The 20,543-nt window shown below is 34.0% G+C and overlaps 1 protein-coding gene across 1 annotated transcript; it reads right to left on the bottom strand.

Moving 5' to 3' along the window:
• Positions 1 to 519: 519 nt before the first annotated feature.
• Positions 520 to 2,391, bottom strand: LOC136209084 (heavy metal-associated isoprenylated plant protein 6-like). The gene is made up of 5 exons (XM_066000455.1): positions 2,274 to 2,391; positions 2,023 to 2,170; positions 1,670 to 1,932; positions 1,473 to 1,551; positions 520 to 1,390 (listed from the first exon to the last, which is right to left on the bottom strand). Exons 1-5 carry the CDS (start codon positions 2,283 to 2,285, stop codon positions 741 to 743), a joined length of 1,152 nt encoding a protein of 383 aa, XP_065856527.1. The 5' UTR covers positions 2,286 to 2,391; the 3' UTR covers positions 520 to 740.
• Positions 2,392 to 20,543: the final 18,152 nt, after the last annotated feature.

The raw sequence follows: 20,543 nt of genomic DNA, 5'->3' as shown, positions 1-20,543 counted from the left end.
GTTCACATCAAATAATCAGAGTTTCAGATTTTAGAATAGGATGAAAACTCAATCAATAATTTTTACTTAGCTCGTGACCTGACTGATGATTTTAATAATTTAAAGTCCTATTTGACTTTAAAATTTGTAGTTTAGAGATAAAATGTAGCTGTTTATTTACCAAACCCAAAATTTTCTCCTTGTTTGTTTTGGTACTGCTAAAAGAAAGCCAATGTACTGCATTGGGAAAATTTGTACAAGGTTGTATATGAAATTATATTGCACCAACCAAACAGGTCACTATCTAACATTACCAAAGAAAAGACAATCCAAACCAAACCAACAAAATTGTCACAAATTAATTAAATTTTACCATTCATCCAAATGGCCCTCCCTTAACCACTATTTAAACATCTAGTCATCAAGGACACTAATTCTTAATTATCATTACTAATGACAAAACAGATTAATGACAAAACAGATTAGTATTATATAATCTACAATATTAAAGTAATTAAATCCTAAACATTACTATTATAATACAGAAAGTTTATAGTTTCATTTCATCATTAATAAATTAAAATATTAAAGAACTAAAGAAACACACCGGCCTGACCGTAGACTGCCGGCCAGCAAATTACAACGTTAATTTTCTTCCTCTACTATCGCTAAACAAAATTTTACCGTAATACAATTTTAGTCCTGTTACTTATTATATACAATAGCCGCGATCGCCGGCTATATCATTCTCCATCGTCGTTTTACATTATGGAACAAGCATGGGGATTCTCGTCACTGAACATTTGTGATGGATTCGCTTGTGGATGGTTGTACGTTGATTCAATATAATACCCTTGTTGTCCATACCCTTGTTGGATGTGTCCATAATTGTACACCGGAGTCTGGTAACCTTGATTTACCGGGTTATATCCATAACCGTATTGCGGCTGTTGCGGGTCAACAGTGTGACTCTGAGAAAATATTCCGTCCATCAAATGAGTCTGAACATATGGCGGATAATAGTCCATTTTATTTATTACCTCCGCCATAGCACCACCGTCACCACTAGCTGCTGCCGTCGCCGGAGCTGGAACTTCTTTGTTCTTCGCCTTTGCTTCTCCTCCTTTTTCATCGCCTTTCTTATCATCATTCTTTTTCTCGCCGGCTTTGGTGCCTTCTTTATTATCATCCTTCTTTTTCTCGCCTCCTCCGTCCACTTTCTGAGCATCATTCTTTTTCTCGCCTCCTCCGCCGCCGCCGACTTCTTTCTTTGCCTCGTCTGTCTTCGGCTGAACGACCTCAACCGACCTCCGGAGCTTCTCCGACAGGTAAGGCACGAGGTCCTTAACTTCCATTGTCCCCTTCACAGTTACCAGATCCTTTACGCCGTCGACTGCGACGCTCTCAACTCCTGTTAATCGGTAACGTCAGTTATAATTTGAAAAAATATTTGAATAATCACAGAGATTAAAATATTCTGAAAATTTATCTACCTTTGATTTTTCTGATGATCTTCTTCATTTTGGTAATGCAACCATCACAATGAGTTCTGATTTTCAAAACCACCGTAATCTGCGTCGATTAATTAAATCCAAATTAGTTAAATCACTTTAATTAAAGTTTAATCTTCCATCCAACACATCGTAATCAGAAACGAATTTAAATTAATTTATTATTATTATTATTATACCTCTTTAGGCGGTGGTTTCTTCACCTCCGGTTTCTTCTCGGCGGCTTTCTCCTCTGGTTTCTTCGCCTCCGGTTTCTTCTCAGCGGCTTTCTCCTCTGGTTTCTTCTCACCACCACCGCCGCCTTCTTTCTTCGGCTGCTGAGATACAATCTGTACTTCCTTCTTCATTTTCTTTTCCAGCCTCGCCTTCACTATCTCAGGGTCAACTTTCCCGGTCACCGTCAATTTGTTCGATTCACAGTCCGTCTTCGCCGACTCCACACCTTCAACAACAAATCACAAATTTCAATCGGCAATCCAAATCAATCAAACCAAACCAAACAAAAAAAACGAGATCTCTATTCGATTCTCACCTTCTAAATGTTTCACAGCACTTCTAATTTTCTTGCAACAGCCTTCACAATGCATGTCCATTTTGTAAACAGAAACGGGCTTCGATTCATCCTTCTTTTCGCCGCCGGCGGCGGAGGCGGCAGCCTTTTTATCTCCTTCGCCTTCTGTCTGCTCATAAGAAAAACAAAATCGGAACAAAATTGAATCAGATGAGAAGATCTTAATGAATATTCGAATCAATAAAGTGTGATTCAAAGTTGAACTAGCTCACCGCTGCACCCATGGATTAAAGATGTTGTTAGCTGAAGTGTATTTTTTTTTTTTTTTAGCTGTTTTCCTTTTGAAGGAATGAAAATGTGAGGAAGATGAGAAATATATATAAGGAGAGGAAAGAGACTGGTTGGTGGTGAAGGTGAATCTATGTATGTATGTATATGCTCCATCATGTCATGATGATCATCATGATCATTCACATGACGTATGGCTTTTGTTGTACTTATTTTTTCAAAAAATTTCATTAAATTTTGACCATACAATTTAGTCAGTTCAAGCAAGGATAAGGTGTTAAAAACATTGGTAGAGTAATTTTAATTTTAATTTTATCTTAACATCATAATATTAGTTAGGCTAATTTTAATTTTAATTTCAATTACACTTAATTCAGTCAAAATTTTTATTTTTCTAAATTTATCATCTCAAAAATAATGTTTTAATCAAATTTAATTCTTCAACTATTTTGGTTCGAGGTTATTTAAGTGTTGCTTTTTACGAGAGAAAAAGTTAATATTTAGAGAGAAAAAATGTAAAAGATTATAATTTTGAAAAATAAAAAATGTAGTTTCATATAAATAACTTTAATTCTTAAAAAATTCATTTTAAGGTCGTTATTGGTCAAATTTTGACAACCACATGTATCGATCTGAAAAAAATGTGAAACCACATAATATTTATTTGAAATTAACTCAGTCAACTCACTTGATTTGGTTGAGTTTCAAACTCCATTGTTATGTCGCATAGTCTGAATGGCTTTCGAAAAGCTAGCTTGCTCTTTGCATGCATAGCTTTAATCTGATGAAAAAGAAAATTAATAATTAAACAATAACATAATGCACGTATAAAATAAAGATAATAAGACTCATTATTTATATAAAATAGTTTATCAAACCGTGAGGTAATCTTGGAGGTCCTCCATCACCATAGCGACATCTTTGAAATGTGTCCACATCTATATTAATCTTTGTTCGTTGATTGTTCGACACTTCAAATGGATGAGACAGTTGGCCTAAAGATTTAATATGAAATAGTATGTAATGACTGAAAATTCAACCAATAGAATAAAATTAACTTTGAAATATAAGGGATGTTTGATTACCTACTTTTCTCTTTGTGTTTGTTTTTTCACTTTAAAAGAGAAAGAGTTTTATGTGTTAGGTTAGACACCATTTGTTTGTCTTTTATAGCTGAAAAGTAGCTTTCTACAGAAGCAAGGAATCTCTGTTTTTTGAAAAAATAATTTTTCCAACCATAACCGTTCAATTTCATTAAATTTTCAGTTTCAAATTTATTTGCATTATAATTTATTGTATTATAACTGTCTAAATTTTTCATTCTTAGAATTTTATTCCATTCTAACCTATTAAAATTCAATTTTAATTGAGTTAAATTTTCATGTATAAACCAATTAATTGTTTTATAATGGTTAGAATACATTAAGAGCTTCTTCTCAAAATGTTGATTGATCCCTAAACTTATAAAATATTTCGTTAGCTCCCTCAAATTACTTAAAGTAACTTATTGGCCACCTAAATTTATTTAAAATAACAAATTGGTCTCCTAAACTCGCTTATAGTGATTCATTAGCCCCTAAATTTGTTTAAAGTGATATACATTTCAATTTATTTAAATCTGTAAATTAATTCAAAACTTAAAAAATAAAGGCCTGATTCGCGATTATAAATCTTTAAAACAAATTAACTTTTTATTTTTTACAGAGAAAATTACAAAATTTGATCAAATGGGAGACTCATTTATATATTTAGACCAATTATCCAAGTCACTGCATATCTAGATTATATACTTGTGACTTTTCCAAAATACCCTTTATATATATATAAGAATTTAGAAATTTTTTACTCTTTCTTCTTTGTCTCTTCCGTTTTCTCTCTTTGATTTTTTCTTAGTTTGTGAGTTTGGCACTCCGTTTTTAATTATCGACTCATATATACGTAAAATCTTTCTTCTTGCGAACGTAGCACTCTGTTTTTTATTATTTTATATGTTTTTTCCCAAAATAATACGCTCAATACATGATTTTACTTCGAATTTTTCGCATTTTGCGAAGCCTGCAAAGACAATATTACTTAAGAACATTAAATTTACTTCGCATTTTTCGCATTTGGCGAAGCATGCGAATATAATACTACTTCACATAATGACTTTGTATTCGCATATTTCACAAAATGCAAAGTAAAAGTCGTGTTTTTAAGTAGTATTATCTTCACAGGCTTCGTAAAATGCGAAAAATACGAAGTGATATATAATATTAAAATCATAAAAACAAGAGTGTAACAATAGTTCTGATATCACGTTGATTTCTTTACACTGAATAATATCCCTGTGGGGTGCCGTTGTGCTCGGCCGGGGGCACTCCGATGCCTAAATCAGTAATGTACTTGAAAGAATAGTCTATAATCACAAGTAGGGTTTAAATAGTGTGTACCTCTCGACGCCTTATTACATGGGTATTTATATAGGATTAAGTGATAACCGTAATGGTTCCCATTTAATGCCTTTTAGTGAAGTGTAATGCTCTTTTAATGCGACTTAACTCTGATCTTTACCTCCGAGCTGTTATTGCCTTTGAGGCATCATTAATGTTGATTAATGATGGTGATTTCGTCGTGTAATAGCTTACTGTCTTGTCTTGGCGGATTGTGTAAGGACGTATCCTTCTATGTGGTGGACCTTGGATGGTCTCCGAGCTGTTATTGCCTTTGAGGTATCATTAATGTTGATTAATGATGGTGATTCCGTCGTGTAATAGCTTACTGTCTTGTCTTGGCGGATTGTGTAAGGACGTATCCTTCTATGTGGTGGACCTTGGATGGTCAAGGGCGTGTATGCGTATCATTTATCCGCCCTTACGTTAGACGTACATCGTATATCCTAAACGGGCGGGTCCCTTATGACTTTTCTTCTTTTTGATCCTCCTTTCAGGGAATATTCCCAACGAAGTCCTAACAATAATATTGCAGATGTTATCAAGTTCTAACATTAAAATTATAACAGCAAGAGTGCAACAATAGTTATAATATTAAAATCATAACATTATCAAAATTTACAACAAGATTGCAACAATAAATATAATATTAAAATCATAACATTATCAAAATTTACAACAAGCTTGCAATAATAGTTCAACCCTAAACCGTAGGAATTTGCTTCCAAGCTTTACAGAAGCAAGAAAAATTGGCAGCGTCATACATAATTAATGCCTTTTGTGATGATAATGGTGATTTGTTTTTTCTTTTCAAGAAAGAATCCAAGAAAAATCAGCAGGTTCACCATCTTCATCACATCTCAATCACCCCACACTGTGATTGCTTTGCAAAGAGAGCATGTGTGAAGTCTGTGAAGAAAAAGACATGGGAAAAATGAAAGAAATACTTTGCAAAATAAGTTCACATCACATTTTACGAAGTCTGCGAAGAGAAAATCACCTGGAAAATGATGATTTTGTTTTATTTATTGATTCTTAACGGGTAAGGGTATCCGTGGATATCTGCAAATTAAATGAGACGGGTATGAGATGCAAAAAATACACCCGTTAGGGTAATGAGACTGGTGCGGATAATTAAAAAATAAAAGGGTAAGGATTCGAGATTGGAATTATCTAAGGGTACCCTACCCGTTGCCATCCCCAATTACATAGTGTCAATTGAAAAATGATTCATTACCTATTTGGTGAATACATAAGGGACCCTATAAAGATTGTTCAAAAAACGGATTGCCCCCTCAACTTTACGGATAACTTTTTATTTGTATGACATGATTAATCCCATATTACTACTTGGCAACATAACAAGAGATTCAAACAAGTTAAAATGCACGTCACTTTAACCAAATTTTGAAGGTCAATTGATAATTTAAACAAGTTCAATGAGCTTATAAATCATGTTAAACAAATTTAAGAAGTCAATATATCACTTTATATAAAATTAGAAGGCTAATAAAAAAGCTCTATAAGTTAGAGAACTAATTGGTTTTCGATGTATCTGACTATTAAAACACCGCAAAAAAAAAAAAATATGAACAATGTTATTATATAGTAATTCACAAAGTTGGGCTTTCATGGTGAAAAAAATAAATGATTATAATCTTTTTTTCCTACATGTTTGAATTTTTCAAGGCACGTGCAATACATATTTCACACGCAGTTTACTTCGTTGTAATCGAGTGATAATTGACTGCATTTTAAACAAGTTGAGAAAGCTATTAATATATTTTAAGTAACTTGAAGGGACTATCAAATCACTTAAAATATTTAGAATCAAGCTTTTTGAATTAGGACAATGGACAATTTTAACCTTATCATTTCAAACAAAGTGCAGAATTAGCCATAATACATGAAATAATACAAATTTAATCCTAATATTTTCAAGCAATATCACTTTTAACTATGTGCTATCGAAAATTTGGAAATATTATTATATAGTTATCACATTGGACATTATAAACAAGTTTGTTGATAAATTGAACCAGTTTTATAAATTTTTTGTTTATGTTTTGTAACTATATTACTAACACAATAAATATTTTAGATAGTTTGACAAATAAAATTATGATTAACTATGTAACAGATTTAGTTTTTATCATTTTAATTTTTATAATTTTGTTAGCAATACATGAAATATCTTAGACATAATTGAAGTTTGGAAGATCTAAAGTGACAGTTAAATACCAACCAAACCAGCTTTTTCTAATTTTCGATTTTGTCGGAATAAATTTGATAATATTTGAAAATATTATGATTAAATTTACATAATTTCATACATTAAGACTAAATTTACGCTTCTCTTAAAATATTAGGGTTAAATTTGATGTTTGTTTAATGAGAAAGTATTCACTTATTAAGCCTTCAAAAGCAATACTTCTTACATAAAATTTGGAAAAAGTAGGGACCTTCTAGTGTTTTATCTTCCTTCTAAAATACCGAAAATGCCCTTTTGGGAAATTAGGTCAGTCTGGGTTGGCTGAGTGCCGCCTGATTGGACTAATATCTATCAATAAACGATGCCATCAAGTTACATAACATGATGGTTTGACTTGACGCTGACCACTCTTTCGAAATGTCTTTATTACCCTCCTCAATACTCTCCATCAAACAGAAAACAGTGAGGGGTGTTTATGTAAATCCGTTTTTTATTTTTGACTGCCAAAATTATCATGCGCTGGCGGTTTTACTGTTGTCCCACAGTAATAAATTTGTGGAGCTGTTTCCGTCGGGGATTGTGAGATTAAATTAAATTGGGTTATTTAATATAATTTATTGTTTTTGGGCGGAACATTTTTAAATATTTTTTTTTGTTTAATACAAATTATTATGAATTAGAAATATATTTCTTAATATTAATTCCGAGTAAAAGGTTTAGGATTTAAATAAACTGTGAACTAAATCTAGCTGCCAAAAATTTTAAGGGTAAAGGTGAAGAAAACCACGTGTGTCAAACTGATATCTCAGAAAAAAAAAATTATTCAAAAAATGACTGAGCTTTTTCGTTTTGTCTAAAAGGTGATTGTTCAGATTATTATGATTGAAATTTTTCGTTTTACTACAAAACAATGATTTTAAAATTAAAATGAGCGTTAGACGATATAGAAATTGAAAATTTCAAAGATTTGATAATAATCTAAGCAACTTTAATTCTTTAACTTTTTAATTTTGAGATAATTTAAGTATTGTTTGGTAAGGAGAACGAAAATGAATGGTTTAGAGAGAGAAAACTCCGAAAATGATGATTTTTAAAAATAAAAATTTCGGTTTCATAGTAAATGTGATACTAAACAACTTTAATTCTTGGAATTTTCCATTTTGAGGTTGTTAACTGTCATTTTTATATCATCAAACTAAAAAATCATCGTTTTTAGTAAAACAAAAAAACACAGTGATAAAAAAAAATTCAAATACCAATTAGACAGTACGTGAAAGCACATGAGTTTCTTTTTCATTGTACGATCGATATTTTTATAGATAAATAATAACAACTTAGTCAAATTTTTATAGGATAAGTAATAACAATTTAGTCAACTTTAGTAAGATTTGAATGACATGTAATATGTCAAAGTATTATACTCTATGAGATCTTTTCAATGGTGTATTATAAGCTCAAAATAGAAAAATAATAACTGAGAAATTGATGCTTAAAGTAAGTTATATGGAATAGTTCGTTGAGAATTAAAAGATTTGTCTCACATTTTCTCTTTGGGAGATTTGTCTACAATTTATTTACAAAGCTATTTTACAAAGTGCTAAGTAATAACTAGCTTGAAGGCTCTCTCATGCGTATGAAGTGAAAATCTAATCCCAATGAATTTGGTGCGCATCCACACATCATGGGAATACGAATACCGGGCCAACATCCTTTTAGATTGTTTTTTTTTTTAAAACTCATTAGTTAGAATAGTTTAAATTTTGAAATGTTTACTGAGTATTAATTTATCATTAATAAAATTAATTGTGATTAATTTTTGAGTTAATATTGTCTAAATTTTTTCCTCAAAGCTATAATTTATTGTTGTTCTTCATCTTTCGAAATACAGAATTGATATGCAAACTGAAATTACTCTTTAAAATTTATTTTTGATCCCTCTTCTCTTGTTCTGTTCTCGTTCATCCTGTTCTTAATTCCGGTAATAACATATCTACACATGGTAAAATTTGATGACATAAACATTGTTTCTTGGAAAACGATTGCCAACAACAGAAAAATCTATTTTAAACAAATTCAACAATTTCTGTTTGTTTTGGGGTAATTTCAGATTAAATAATATTATTGATTAAGCTAATAGTAAGAACAAACAATAAATAGTAACAATAAAACTAAATAAACTAAAAGACTTAGTGGTTATTTCATAGAATTTTTTTACTATTTTACTAAAGAGTAAATACAAAGTGTTTAGTTTATGATTGTGAAACATTTGTTGATATTAAAGGTGTTGATGAATCATGGTAGCTCTATTTGATCTCATCTCGGTCAAAATTCGGTTAAATTTCGATTTGAATGGGCTCGGCTCGAGTTCGAGATTAACTCGAGACATTAACTACCTAAGCCTGAGGTTCCTTAAGTTTGGCTCGAAAACTCACGAATAGATTCAATTATTTTTACTTACTATATATATTTCATTAATGTTTAATACACAATAAAGTAATTAATGACTATGGGGGAAAATGAGCAATGAGTCTTAAACTCCAGCTCTTAGCTAGTCACAATTCATAATGTCCGTAAAAACATTTAACTGTTGGTTTAGGCTTTTGGCTAGTCTAAAAATAAGGAATTCAAAATTCAAAAAAACAAACCCTAAATACTAATTAGCTTCTCCCTTTCCAAGTTCTCTCTCTCACACACATACACATCCGCACTAGTGGCACGAGCAGATGTCGTCTATACATAACCATGTCGGCAACAAGAGCATCCATAATCTGTGAGTTTATCTTCTCCGACCACTAGTAGCAGCTACTATTATATTAGCTTCGCCATGACATATAATTTTTTTTAATCTTTTAAACTCACGTGGAGTATGTTATAAGGCTTTTTCTTCTTCTTCTATACTACTTTATTCTATGAATGTATCATGAATCTAATTAAAGCTCGGTCGAAGGTTGTCTCGCTCAAAGCTTAACCAAAGATCGGCTTGAGATGGCTCGACTCAAAACATTAACACGCCAATACCAAACCTACCTAGGTTTAGTATCAATTCGGCTCGTTAATACAAGTAATTGAAAGAAATGTGAAAATAAAGAGTGAATGAAGGAATGAACTCAATAGATTGCTTGCAAGAATTATAAAATGATCTAATAACAAGATGAGATTCAACTATACAATTCGAGGAATAAAATCTCAAACTAAATGCTAAGGTAGACAAACACCGGAGGGATCTCCAATTCGAGGTTGGGGACGAAGTAATGGTATATCTCAAGAAGGAGAGGCTCACCAGTGCACCGAGTAGTAAACTCCGGTCAAGGAAATATGGTCCCTATAAGATCACCAAGAAAGTGAATGCTAATGCTTACCACATAGCCCTCTCCAATTGGCTTGGAAGGATATCAGCATCCTTTAACGTCAAGGATTTGAGCCTTTGGAAACCAGATAGTCCTTTGACCACTACCTATGGTCTATTGGGGTTCAATTCTTTCAAAGAATGAGAGAATGTTGAGGACATCCTTTCAGAATATCGAAATCTGAATAAAGAAGTAACAACTCAGCAGGATTAGTTCAGTTTTCCTCTGGGAAGTTGCTTCGGTCAGCCTAGGGAAGTTTCTTCGGTACACTGCTTCGATTCCTCAAAGGAGTTGTTATCTAGCTTTCCTTCAGAAAATCACTTCAGTACCCTGTCTAATTGTTTCGGTCTTAGTTGGTGCTAAGGCCCTTCAGCTACTTGCTCATTAAAGAGTCCATAATGACCTCTTCCGTACGGGACGTGCCTTACTTGCTATCCAAGGGGACAACTCTGACAGGTCGCCTACATGGTACTATTCATTGTCTACCGTGGAGAATACTTTAGCTCAACCCTATTTTACCCCTTCAAGTTTCTATTTTTAATTATATACTTTTACCGTTTATTGTAATTTGCCAATTAGGTTATGAGATGCTATAAATTCTTTTTTTTTTTTTTTTTTTTTTTGTAATTCCTCAACTTTTTATAAAATCAAAACTATTATTTTCATATTCAAGTTTGTTAAGGTTTTCATACCTTCAACATTAGAGATTTAACTATTCCTACGGATTTAGTCCGTGAATTTAAGATTAAGTCCTTCTAATTTAGCTAGAGAAAAAGTTCTTTGTGTGGTTTAAGATCAAAACTCTCATTTTCAACGTTAATACGTATCATTGTAAGGAGAGCCATAATATTAAAATTAACAACTGAAATAGATGTTTTTGGTTTGCGATAGATGTTTTTTTTTCATGCTTTTTGAAGAATTCAAAGTCGCATATGTGTGGAATTTCGATCAATTTGAAGAACTACGTTGTTTCCAAAACTGGATTTGGCATCGTGTGTATGTTGCAATTCATGAAATTACATTCCAACTACTAATATTCTTGATTAAAATATTTATTAATATCCAAAAAAAAAAATTAATATAAAAAAAATCTTACTTTTCAAAAAAAAAAAAAAGTAATCCAATTCAATAAATTTAATAGTAATTTATCCATTAATTTTAGGTAAACATAGTACTTAATTTTATCCAATGTAATTAACCTCATTAGTCTATATATCATTCTTTTTGTTTATAGTGTATCCAATTTCTCGGCTCGATGCACTAGGATTCGGATTCGAGATCTAGCTTATTCGATTTGGAACCCTTAACCACTCAAGCCAAGCTTAATTGATATCTTTTTTATCATTCTATTAATTGAGTTAAAATTGGTCATATATAAGAACTAAATAGATTAACTGTTATAAAAAAAAAAATTAAAATTCCACAATTATATGCTCATATTTGCCAATATTTTAGTTTTTACTCTGGTTAGACTATGAAAAAAAAATTCACTTTACCGATAAAAAAGCCCTCAATTTCTCAAATAAGACTTTTAATTTATATATATACAAAAAATTAAACTCGTGTCTTGTCTCCATGACAAGTTGAGTTTTGTCTTATCTTTTTGATAAGTTTTGCTTTTTGTCTTATATCTTCTTTTTTGTCTTATTTCCAAATGACTTCTTCTAGTGATTTAGAATTCTCGTATGCTATAAGATGAGGAAGGAGGTGACGTTATGGTGGAGGATGCAGACACGGCCGGCTCGGGACTACTTGAGGCCCTAGGCGAAATATAAAATATGGACCCTTATATACAAGCAAAAATCAATCCAGATTAGAATAGTTGAGCAAAATTGTAAGTGAGTACGAAGAAGAACTTGTAGAGAACCAGATTAGAATAATTATAGTTGAGCACAATTGTAAGTGAATATAAAGAAGAACTTGTAGTAGAGAAATTTAATTGTAAAGAACTCAATTTATAAGGATTGATATTGTCTTTTCAAGTTTTTGAACGTTAGAAAACTGATACAATTGAATCTGTTTTCTTTTCCAAGTCTCTGATCAAACACAAAAAGAGGAGATAATGATCTACTTACTAGCATGTAGTCAATTGAGTGGGGCATCTTTTATCCTTCCAAAAATAAAATATGGCAATATTTTGTACTTTTCAAAAACTGACAATTTTTTTTTACTTAAAATCTTAGATATGTAGCAAATTTATCCCAGCTCTCTTTTCTGATCAAACACAAAAAAAAGGAGATAATGATCTACTTACTAGCATTTAGTCAATTGAGTGGGGCTCTTTTATCCTTCCAAAAATAAAATATGGTAATATTTTGTACTTTCCAAAAACTGACAATTTTTTTTTACTTAAAATCTTATATATGTAGCAAATTTATCACAGCTCTCTTTTTTTTACCAATTAACCAAACTAACCTATATATTACTATAATAATATATATGGGGGCCTAATTTTTAGGGGCCCTAGGCAATTGCCTAGGTTGCCTAGAAGCTCAGCCGGCCCTGGATGCAGATGTGAGTAAGACAAATGTGGATATGCGATGGTGTCTTGTTGGAAGATTTTTAACAAATAAGCCTGTGGATTTCCAGGCGATGAAGGATCTCCTTGCTTCGTTGTCGAAACCAGGGAAGAAAGTCTCGATCGCTCAATTCCAATTTTTTTCTTTTTCAATTTTTTCATGAGATTGACATTAGGAGAGTTATTGAGCGTGACCCTTGGAGTTTTGATAATAAGCTTTTGATTGTTAAAAGGTTACCTGCAAATGATTTACCGGTAGAGGTTCCTTTATTCCATATAGATATATGGATCCAGGCTTTCAATTTGCCCATTGGATTAAAGTCTGAGTAGGTGGCCCAAGCTATTGGCAACCACATGGAAAAGTTCATCGACTCTGATCCCAATAATTATCAGGGAATATGGAGAAAATACATGCGTATTCGAATTTCTATGGATGTCAGGCGGCCATTGATGAGGAGAATGAAGCTTAAAAGATCCAATGGGGATTGGTTCTGGGTTGATTTTAAATACGAGCGCATAAAGTGTTTTTTTCTTTGTATGTGGGATGCTTGATCACACGGAGATTGGTTGTGCTAAGATCTATGAGGCTATGAATGGGGAAATGGTGAGACCCTATGGAATCGGAATGACTGCTCAGATTAGCAAGAAACAATTAGCGAAGGGTGCTCCCTGATAGGTTAATGATGCTAGTGGAAGAAGCGGCGACGGAATCAGGCCAATGACAATGGATTCTCCGATCAGTCAATTAGTGATTCCAAAATTATGAAATAGGAATGATGGGGGAGTGAATTCTAGTAATCAAGGAGTAATTAGTGAGATTACTAAATGGTAGTTGCCGTTGAAAGTGGGGGGGGAATTTTGAAAATGTTAAGGAAGGTGAAAAAAGAAAGTCATCTGATTCTGTTTCCACTGTATTACGGTTTATTATTTCTACTATGTTCCCTTATGTAGCTAATTATTTCTTTGTTTTCTGTTATGCCAGCTAGGCAGTGCACACTTTTAGCTTTCCCCTTTTTACTCTATAACGTTTCTTTGCATTTCCCAATATCGCTATATAAGCGTTCATTGTTTCTGTATTCAGTAAGAGAATGATTTAATCAAAATACAAATTCTTCTTCTCTTCTTCTACATCATGGTATCAGAGAGTGAGATTCAGATCTCACTTCTTCTTCTGCAATGTCATATGCAAATATTGTAGCAAATCGTAGTCCCTCTTTTCCTGCGTCTACTCTCTCTTTATCATCTCCTTCTCCTTCGATGGATCCCTCTCAAAATCCATCTCACCACTATTATCTTCACCCTAATGAGAATCCCGGTCTAGTACCAGTTTCTCCTCTCTTAACCAGTTTGAATTATCATTCATGGAGTCGATCTATGAAAATGGCTCTTTAAGCGAAGAACAAATATATTTTTGTTACTGGAGATTTGCCTTGTCCTCCTCCTTCTCACACAGATACTCTTCGATCATCCTGGGTCAGATGCAATACGATGGTTGCTTCATGGCTCGCCAGATCTATGTTGCCTAATATTTCTAATAGCATCAACTCTATGGAATCTGCAGCAGAAGTCTGGGCTACTCTGAAAACAAGATATTCTCAAGGAGATGCGATGAAGATTTCTGAGATTCAAGATGTTGTTGCTCAATTAACACAACAGAGCTCAACTGTTACCGACTACTATATTGATCTGAATGTTCAATGGGAGGAGTTGTCTAATTTCAGATCCATTAACCAATGTAAGTGCCTTGCTAGTTCTCAATGTTGTGCTTCTCTTAAGAAATTCAAAAAATATCAGGAGCATGATCATATAATTAAATTTCTTAAGGGACTCAACTCTGAATATTCTGTTATCAAGTCCCATATCTTACTTATGGAGCCTCTACCTCATATAGATCGTATATTTTTCAATGGTTATTCAACAAGAGAGACAAATTGATGTTGTTATGGATCGTTCACCTCCTATAGAGTCAAATGTCTTTTTTGCTCAAACTCAGAAATCAGGGGCAAGTTCAAGTTATTCCAATAAGAAGGGTCCTGTTTGCACTTATTGTGATAAGGGAGGTCACACCATTGATAGTTGTTTTAGAAAACATGGTTTTCCACTGGGATTTAAGTTCACTAAGAAGAAGGCATTTAATTCTTCATCTTCAAATACCAATTGTGCTACCGCTGTCCCTGTTGAGAATTCTATTGAATCTGGGAAAACCCTCACCAATGAAGAATATCAAATGTTGATTTCTCTATTGAAACCTTCTGCTCCTTCACTCACTACTGCACAACATGTTAATCAGCTAGCCACAGTTCCAGCTCCATCTCTTGTTAGCAATTTCGGTTTCTCACTAGGTATCTCCACTATTTGTGCAGTTCATTCTAATGATATTGATTGGTTGCTGGATTCTGGCGCTACTGATCACATATGTAGTTCTTTGAATTATTTTGAGACTTCTCATTTAATCTCGCCTATTCTGGCTAAGTTACTTAATGGTGCTCAAATCATAGTTACTCAAGTAGGCACAATGGTTTTATCTCCAGATCTTACTTTATACAAAGTTTTGTTTGTACCTGGATTTTCTTTCAATTCAATCTCTGTTGGTAGATTAATTGAACAACCAAATTGTACACTAACATTTGGTGGTGATGCTTGTTTTATACAGGATACAAAGAGACAGGAGATGATTGGTATAGCTGATTTCATTGATGGTTTATTCAAATTGCGTTTTTCACCTTCATCTATCTGTCCTGTTTCTTCTATCAATTTTGTTACACACAACCCAACCAATTTTCCTTTATGGCATTTGCGATTAGGTCACTTGTCAGATGTTAGATTGAAAGTTTTACAACAGAAATGTTCTGATATTGTTTCTCAGTCAAATTACACTTGTAATGTTTGTCCTCTTTCAAAACAGAAAAGGCTTCCTTTTCCTCAACATTCTATTACACATTCTAAGAGTTGTTTTGATTTAATTCATCTTGATGTATGAGGACCTATGTCCACTTCTACTATTAATGGAGCTAAGTATTTTGTTACCCTTGTTGATGATTTTAGTCGTTACACGTGGCTGTTTTTTATTAACACTAAATCTCAAGCAACAAATGTCATTAAGCAATTTTATGCTTATGTACAAACTCAATTTTCTATTTCAATTAAATCCATCAGAACAGACAATGCACCTGAACTGAATCCTATTGATTTTTATACTTCCAATGGTATTTTACACCAAAAATCTTGCCCCTATAGTCCTCAACAAAATAGCATTGTTGAACACAAATATCAACACCTTTTTAATGTGGCTCGCTCTTTAATGTTTCAATCTAAACTTCCTTTGCATTTTTGGGGGCATAGTGTTCTACATTCTGCTCTCCTCATCAACTTTCTTCCCACTCCTTTGTTGCAAAATTGCTCACCTTATGAGCTTCTTTTCAAAACTTCTCCTCCTTATCATCTTCTCAAAGTTTTTGGCTCATTGGCATATGCTTCAATTTTAGGGTCACATAAAACTAAGTTTTCTCCTAGAGCCGCACCTTGTGTTTATCTTAGACAGATTCCCAATGTCAAAGGGTATAAGTTGTTTGATTTGTCCACTCAAAAAATCATCGTTTCTCGTGATGTAATTTTTCACGAACACATTTTTCCTTTTCATAATGCCTCTTCTTCCTCTGTCTATGAAGAGGCCTCTCATGTTCATTTTGATGACAACCTTTTTGATGTCTCACTTCCTTCTCATCAGGATTCTTCTATCTCTGACATTACTCCCCCTCTTGAACCTCATGTTCCAGTAAATTCTACCATTCCTACTTCCGCTGCTCCACATGTTCCTTCTTCTCTTCCTCCTCTACCTATCCGTCAATCATCTCGACCTCGTAAACAACCCTCTTATCTATGAGACTATCATTGCAATCTGCTGTACACCAAATCTCAATCATCTTTTGCCTCAGGTATTTATGATCTTTCTAATGTTATTTCTTATGATCATTTGGCTCCTCCTCATAAAGTTTATGCTCTTAATCTTTTTGTTATACCCGAGCCTTGTTCTTATCAAGAAGCTACAAAACATGAGTGTTGGCGAACTACAATGGATAATGAGATTAGAGCTTTGGAAGAAAATCAGACTTGGATTTTAGTTCCTCGTCCACCTGATGTACCTTTAGTTGGTTCTCGCTGGGTTTTCAAGGTGAAACTGAACTCAGATGGAAGTCTTGAATGCTATAAGGCCCTTTTAGTGGCCAAAGGTTACACTCAGATGGAGGGTGTTGATTATCTAGATACTTTCAGTCCAGTAGCAAAAATGATAACTCTGCGTTTTCTTTTGGCGGTCGCTGCTATACAAGGATGGCATTTGTTTCAATTAGATGTTAATAACGCTTTTTTTGCATGGAGATCTAGTTGAAGACGTATATATGCAACTCCCTCATGGTTTCAACTCACCTGATCCTAATCTTGTTTGTAAGTTACAAAAATCCATTTATGGATTAAAGCAGGCAAGTCGTCAATGGTTTGTTAAGCTCTCTTCTGCTCTTATTGGTCTTGGATACGCTCATTCTATAGCTGATCATTCTTTGTTTTTGAAACAATCTGGTAACTCTGTCACAACCTTATTGGTTTATGTTGATGATGTGGTTCTTTGTGGTAATGATATGGCTGAAATAGATTTTGTTAAATCTTATCTTCATGCTACTTTTAAGATTAAAGACCTTGGCATTTTGAAGTATTTTTTGGGGTTGGAAATTGCTCGTTGTTCACAAGGTATTTCCATTTGTCAACGCAAATATTCCATAGATGTGTTAGAAGATGCTAGTTATCTTCGTTGTCGGCCTGCTGTTACCCTAATAAGTTCAACTATGAGATTGACACAATCTGGTGGAGTTTCTTTAACTGATCCTGGTTTGTATAGGAGGCTTGTAGGTCGCTTATTGTATCTCACCAATACACGCCCTGACATCAGCTTTGTTGTTTCTCAGTTAAGTCAATTTCTCGCTTCACCAACTTTAGTTCATTTAAGTGTCGCTTATCATGTTCTTCGGTATATAAAACCAGTAACATCTCAAGGCTTGTTTTATTCTTCATCCTCTTCTTTACATCTGAAAGCCTTTTGTGACTCTAATTGGGATACTTGCCCTGATACTCGGCGTTCTGTTACCGGTTACTGTATTTTCTTAGTGAATCATTGGTTTCCTGGCGAAGTAAAAAGCAAAGCACTGTTTCTTGATCTTCTTCTGAGTCAGAATATCGAGCTATGGCCACTGTTACTTGTGAACTACAATGGCTTAAGTATCTTTTGACTGATCTTTAGATTCACCAGCTCAAACCTGCTCTACTGTTTTGTGATAACCTTTCTGCAATTCAAATTGCACAGAATCATGTCTTTCATGAGCGTACGAAGCATATCAAAATTGATTGCCACATTGTGCGCGAAAAATTTGTTGGTCCCTTATAACGTTGGAAGTATAGTTCCAAGGGGGGGTTAGGAACTATTTAAACTTTTTTCATCTTAGGGCAGAATTCTTTTCTAAAGAGAAAAGGATTCAACAGCGGCGCCGAGTGATCAGTAAGATACTGGCTTAGTCAACTGGTGACTAGGTCAGTTTCTTGACTTGAGTCAGGAGATAGCACTTGAAGTCTATTCCTGAGCTCAGATGTTCGATGCGCACAACTCAGCTTGACCTCTTTACTTGGTTAGTTTTTGGTTATTTAAGCAAGCAATATATATAAGGAGTTTAAGGTAAGAAATACGTTACTCAGCAGATTTATCCAGGTTCGGCTTCTTCTAAGCCTACGTCCTGTCCCCGGAACACATTCCGAGATTTCAAATCCTCTACCGAGCTCTTTAAAGGTAGAGCCTCAACCCTTTTACAATCTTAGCAACTGAGTATAACAAGAGTACCTTCCTCTATACCTTTACTCAATCCTAATCTCTCGCTGAGTACTATAACCGAGTACTCAGCCTCTCCTTTCTACTTTCTAGAAATGATAAGTGTTTGTCCTAAACAATGATTTGCTAAGACACCTTAGATGATTGAATAATCACTCTAGACTTTTACACAAAAGATATTGAATGTAGTGTAAGGTTGCTTTGCTTTTTGCTTGCAGAACTTTGCGTAGAGATTTGGTCAGCGTAATGGCTTGATCAAGTTCTGTAAGTTGTGAAGCTTCTGATTGCACTCTATTTATAGAGATGTCTGGGCATCGGTCATTTCGAATTTCAAAATAACCGTTGGAGGGAAACGACTTCCTGTCGTTGTCATCCTGACTTGCTCAGAACTCTCGGCCAATCAGATTTGTGTATCTTCTGTCCTCGGTCAGCTCAGCAGAATGTCTCTCCTTTTATGGTAAAGTCAACTGGACAGCATACTGTGTCATCTGAACTTTACCCAAAGTAGAAATACTTTGTCTGGAAGTTTTCCTTAGCCAGCTGCTGTCTTGTACGTTTGTCGAATCTACTCAGCAGCTTCATCTTGAAGTTGTTCCCGAAGGTCTTCTAGATCCTTCTTTCGCTGAGTTGCGTTTTGTCCAAAGCGACAACGTTTTGACAAACGCGGGCCGAGTAGTACTGAGTTGTTTGACTTGGGCTTTGACTTCCGTATTGGGCTTGAGCCTTTTGATTCTTGTGTCTTATAAACAATTTGACTCAACATTGAATAAACACATTAGTAGAATAAATCAAAGCATTTAAACTTAGTGTGTTTTAGAATATGTATTTCAATTATACTTAAACAATTTTGTCAAATCAAAATTATGTGGAAAGGTGTTTCAACAAACTCCCCCATTTTGATGTTGGCAAAACTATTCAGCGAGGAACTCAGTGTTGAGCTCCCCCATGATAGTTGACCTATTATATCTTAGCAAACTCCCCCGTCAGGGTTGAGCTACTGACTTAGTTTTACTCTAAACATTTAAAGGTTTAATCGAGTAAGTCTAAGGTCAGTTTTCAGATATAGGTCAGCTTATGTAACATATTCCATTTACTCAGTATTAAGCGGAAGGTTTAATCATTTAGAGTGCGCTGAGTAATTTGTTGTTCAATGAGTTCTATAAGACAATGTTATATAGGCATATAAGTCAATGTCAAACATGTTATCAGTATTGGGTTTGAAGACACAGAATAACATTATACACAGCATCGTATACAAATAATTCATAACTCAGAGTTTTGAACGGAAGATGCAAGTATTGATATTCAAAATAGATAGTCAGTGTTTACAATCAACAGTTCAAAGATAGGCAAAAAGAAATACAGACTACATACTTAGCCTATACTGAGCTAGCCTATATATCTATTTCTTTTTCTTCTGTTGGGACTGACTTGACCCATGCTGTGTTCTTGCTGGTGTTCTCGCTTGATCTTTCTCCTCCGTTTTGTCAACATCGGGAGGAGGAATTCTAAAGCTGCCGGTTAAGACAACCCTGGTTAGTTCGTTGGACAGCGCTTTAAGTCGGTCAGCGCTTTCATTTACACCATCAAAAATGGCAACACCCTGATTTGAGACTTCATCAGGTATTTTGAGTTCGGCAGTGCTGATCATACTGACGATGAAAGCTTCAGACTTACCAATCCATATAAGCGCATCAGTCAGTCCAGCAATGACTTGATGAAAGGTTTTGAGTAAGTAGGTGTCAAAGTACTGACGCTGAACATTTGTGTGACGGATGTGATTGAAGGTTTTCCTTGTGATGGACAGCATTTCGTTTTGTTTCATTTGGTCAGTGTCCATCTCCTGCTTGTTCAGATTTAGCAGTCGAACAGCTTC

This window comes from Euphorbia lathyris, chromosome 10 (genome assembly GCF_963576675.1).
Source record: "Euphorbia lathyris chromosome 10, ddEupLath1.1, whole genome shotgun sequence".
In the NCBI taxonomy this organism is placed as follows: Eukaryota; Viridiplantae; Streptophyta; class Magnoliopsida; order Malpighiales; family Euphorbiaceae; genus Euphorbia; species Euphorbia lathyris.
Note: the sequence above shows the minus strand (reverse complement) of the source record. Positions and strands in the feature narration are given on the sequence as shown.